Genomic DNA, 3397 nt, shown 5'->3' with positions numbered 1-3397 from the left:
ATGGGCCACCCTGGCGTGCAGCTCCAGCTGGTGCTGCTGTGGGCGCTGGCGTGGACACAGGGGACGGAGTCTGGGTGTCCCTCCTGCGGGGACCCCACACTGGCGCCCCAAGCAGAGCGAGCTCTGGTCCTGCAGCTCGCCAAGCAGAAAATCCTGGAGGGGCTGCACCTGACTAGTCGCCCCAGAATAGCGCACCCGCCGCCCCCCGCAGCGCTGACCAGAGCCCTCCGCAGCCTGCAGCTGGGGAGCCAGGCCCCTGCGGGGGGAGAGGAGGTCATCAGCTTCGCTGCCATCACAGGTGGGTGCGGGAGGGAGGGCAGGGGGAGGGTGGGCGGGCGAGCTGGGGCAGGCACCGCTGTGGGGCTCGCTGTCCCTGCTTCTCCTGAAGGCGGGCGCCGGGGAGCCCGACGGGACAGCGGCGAGCTCGCGTCCACGGTCTCCTCGCCCCTTCTCCATCTTTCCAGCAGACTCCTCCCCTTCGGCCTGCAGCGCCACGCTCTCCTTCCGCCTGTCCACCCCCCGCTCCCACCGGCTGCACCGCGCCCGCCTCTGGCTCCGCCTGCTCCCTTCTCCTCCCGGCGCGCTCCACTTGAGGATCTTCCGAGGGGGCCCTGCGCGGAGGCGCCCCGGGGCCCGGGGCCTCCTGGCCGAGCGCCAGACGACAGCCCCGGGCTGGCACGCGCTGCCCCTGCCCCCTAGCGGCCTGAGGAGCGAGGCGTCCGGCGTCCTGAAGCTGCAGCTCGACTGCCGCGCCCTGGACAGCAACCTCACGGCGCAGCCTCGGCGGCTCCTGGACACCGCAGGAGACCAGCGGCCCTTCTTGGAGCTCCAGATCCGGCCCAGCGAGGCTGGGGCAGGCCGGGCCCGGCGCAGGACTCCCACCTGCGACCCCGAGACGCCCTTGTGTTGCAGGCGAGACCATTACGTGGACTTTCAGGACCTGGGGTGGCGGGACTGGATCCTGCAGCCCGAGGGGTACCAGCTGAACTACTGCAGCGGGCAGTGCCCTCCCCACCTGGCTGGCAGCCCTGGCATTGCGGCCTCCTTCCACTCCGCCGTCTTCAGCCTCCTCAAGGCCAACAACCCTTGGCCCTTGGGCACCTCCTGCTGCGTCCCCACGGCCCGAAGGCCGCTGTCGCTGCTCTACCTGGACCGCGACGGCAACGTGATCAAGACAGACGTGCCAGATATGGTGGTGGAGGCCTGCGGCTGCAGCTAGCAGACTGGTGTCTGGGAGGAAGAGATGGAGTTGGGGGTCCCCGGCAAAGGGCATCCGTGGCATCAGATTCCTGAATGGCACCCCCGCCCAGCGGGCCGCCTGGCTGTGTGACCGGGCCCACTCCGGGGGTCTCCAGTGACACTTTCTCATCCAGACTCTGGTCTGCTCCAGAGTGGCTGTGCGTGGGGCGGTGGGAAAGTGCGTCCTCTGCAGGAGCCTGTCCAGAAGGGCGCTGACCACCCTGAGCCCCCGAGAGGAGGGCGGGCGAGGGGGGAGGGAGAGAGGAGAAAGGAGAGAAGCACTCACCTGTGCCATGAAGAGAAAGTGCCGGGGGGAGAGGACAACCGGGGGCCCACCGTTTCGGGGCGGCCTGCTGCAGTGTGACGTGACGGGCAGCTCACTGGAGAGCAAGGGGGAGTGTTTGGGAGAGTCCCCAGACGGGAGTCGGGCAAGTGGGGTGTTGAGCCTTAGAGCTTCCCTGGATCTTCCTGGGTGGCGAGACCCACGGAGGGACACACGTTTATAGCTTCCTAATAAAAATGAGGGAAAACCCACCCGTGCGAGTGGTAAAGGAGGGCGGGCTGACCGTCCCGGGGCGGTGTTCTCCGTGTGTGACGCTCCGGGCCCGGGCTCCCGCGGGCCTTTCAGTGTGCCCAGGAAACACCAGTCCCGCCCGCCGCTTAAGCTGCCTGGTCATCTCAGAAGCGCCCGTGGGGCCGTCAGAGGCCGGGTGACCGGCGCCTCGGGCCCTGACAGGACCGCGTGGGCAACAGGACAGGCGCTTGTGCTGGGGTTTCGTTTCTAATCTGAACCACATCCATTTGGGGCAATGTTAAGGGGTGTTGAAATAAAGAGTGTGACCACACCTGGCCTTGAGGCCTGGGTGGTGAGGGCGCAGAGCCCCCTGGGGAGAGGGGCAGGGGTCAGAGCCCTTCTTCACAAGTGGCCGCTGGGGGTAACTGGTCCTCGGGAAGCCGGTGGGGACGTCGCTCAAAGCTCGCTCGGCGCCGGTGCCCCGTCTGTCTCCCCCGGGGCCTCAGCCCTCTTCCTCGCTTCATTTTCCCCTGGACTCCCGGACTGGACAGTTACCCTACTGCCCCTCCAAGCCCAGCCGGAAGGGAGGAGAGGCCACGGCGACAGGAGGGGGTCCTTCCTTTCCCCGCTGTGCTCATAAAGAAAAGTCAGAGAGGCTGAACTAGCTGCCCCTGCCCTGCGTCTGGTCACCATGGCAGCACGCGGCCAAGGAGCCCGGCGACCCCGCGGCCGGTAGACGGCGCCCTCGGCCCGGGGCCCTCTGTCCCGGTCCTCCCACACGTCTCTCCGGGCTTGCAGCCCTGCAGCTGGGCTGCGACCCGGCCTCGCTGGGGGCCTGTGAGATCCGCTCCCGCGCGCGGCTCGGCGCCCCAGCGTGCCATGCTCCGGAGCGGCCAGCAGAGGGCGCCCGGCGCCTCGGCGAGAGGGGCGCGCGCGGCGCGGAGGTGGGCGCGGTCCTCCCGAGTTTGAGCTGCTTAGAGGGGGGCTCAGGGGCAGTCCCGCGGCCCCGGGGTCCTTAGGGATCTTGTGAGCACGCACCTGGAACCCAGAGCCTCCGCCGCCGTTCCTGTTTTGGGCTCCAGCAGATAGGCGCCCCGCCTGCCTCCCGGGGACCCCGACCCGGCTCCGTCGGAGCTTGAGGCTGTACCCTGCGAGCTCCATCCGAAGGGAGGGTGGCAGATAAAGCCCAGGGTGGAGAGCTGAGTTGGCACCAGCCACAGTGCATCGTCCCGCCTCGAACACTGTCCTTCTCGGGCGAACTTTTCCCGCCCCCCATCCCCCAATTTCCCTGTGTTTTCTGGCCCTGCCCAGGGCCTCTCCGCGGGCCGCCGATCCCAGGATCCAGGCCGGGATTTACTGCCCACCCGCAGCAGCGTGTTGGGGGGGTGGTGTTAGGCAGTATAGGGTCCCTCAAGGGAGGGGGAGGATCCTGGGGGTCCTGGGGGTGCAATACGCCCGGCACCCCCTCTCTGGCTTCCAGCTACCCCGCCACCGCCTTCAGAGCGGCAAGAGGGCGGGGAGTCGGCGGGAGGTGAGGGGCGAGCGGGGCGAGCGGCGGCGCGCCAGCGGCTGGAGCGGGGAAAAGTTTTGCAAAAGGGAAAAAAAAAGTTTGCGCTTCTCGCGGGTGGTCCCGGCTCGCGGCCC

At 68.6% G+C, this 3397-nt stretch overlaps 1 protein-coding gene across 1 annotated transcript; it reads left to right on the top strand.

Annotated features, from left to right (window-relative positions):
- On the top strand, positions 1-1445 carry INHBE (inhibin, beta E). Its single transcript, XM_004692614.2, has 2 exons — positions 1-298; positions 468-1445. The coding sequence occupies exons 1-2, from the start codon at positions 1-3 to the stop codon at positions 1217-1219; spliced, it is 1050 nt and encodes a 349-aa protein (XP_004692671.1). The 3' UTR covers positions 1220-1445.
- Positions 1446-3397: the final 1952 nt, after the last annotated feature.

This window comes from Condylura cristata, unplaced genomic scaffold, assembly GCF_000260355.1.
Source record: "Condylura cristata isolate star-nosed mole 26May11 unplaced genomic scaffold, ConCri1.0 scaffold00034, whole genome shotgun sequence".
Lineage (NCBI taxonomy): Eukaryota > Metazoa > Chordata > Mammalia > Eulipotyphla > Talpidae > Condylura > Condylura cristata.
The sequence above is the reverse complement of the archived record's forward strand: the minus strand, read 5'-3'. Positions and strand labels throughout refer to the sequence as shown.

Bases quoted from the DNA above. Each gene is read 5' to 3' on its own strand.
- INHBE (XM_004692614.2), top strand. From the start codon at position 1: ATGGGCCACCCTGGCGTGCAGCTCCAGCTGGTGCTGCTGTGGGCGCTG. The intron at 299-467 runs GTGGGTGCGGGA...TCTTTCCAGCAG, and splicing joins CAGCTTCGCTGCCATCACAG to ACTCCTCCCCTTCGGCCTGC.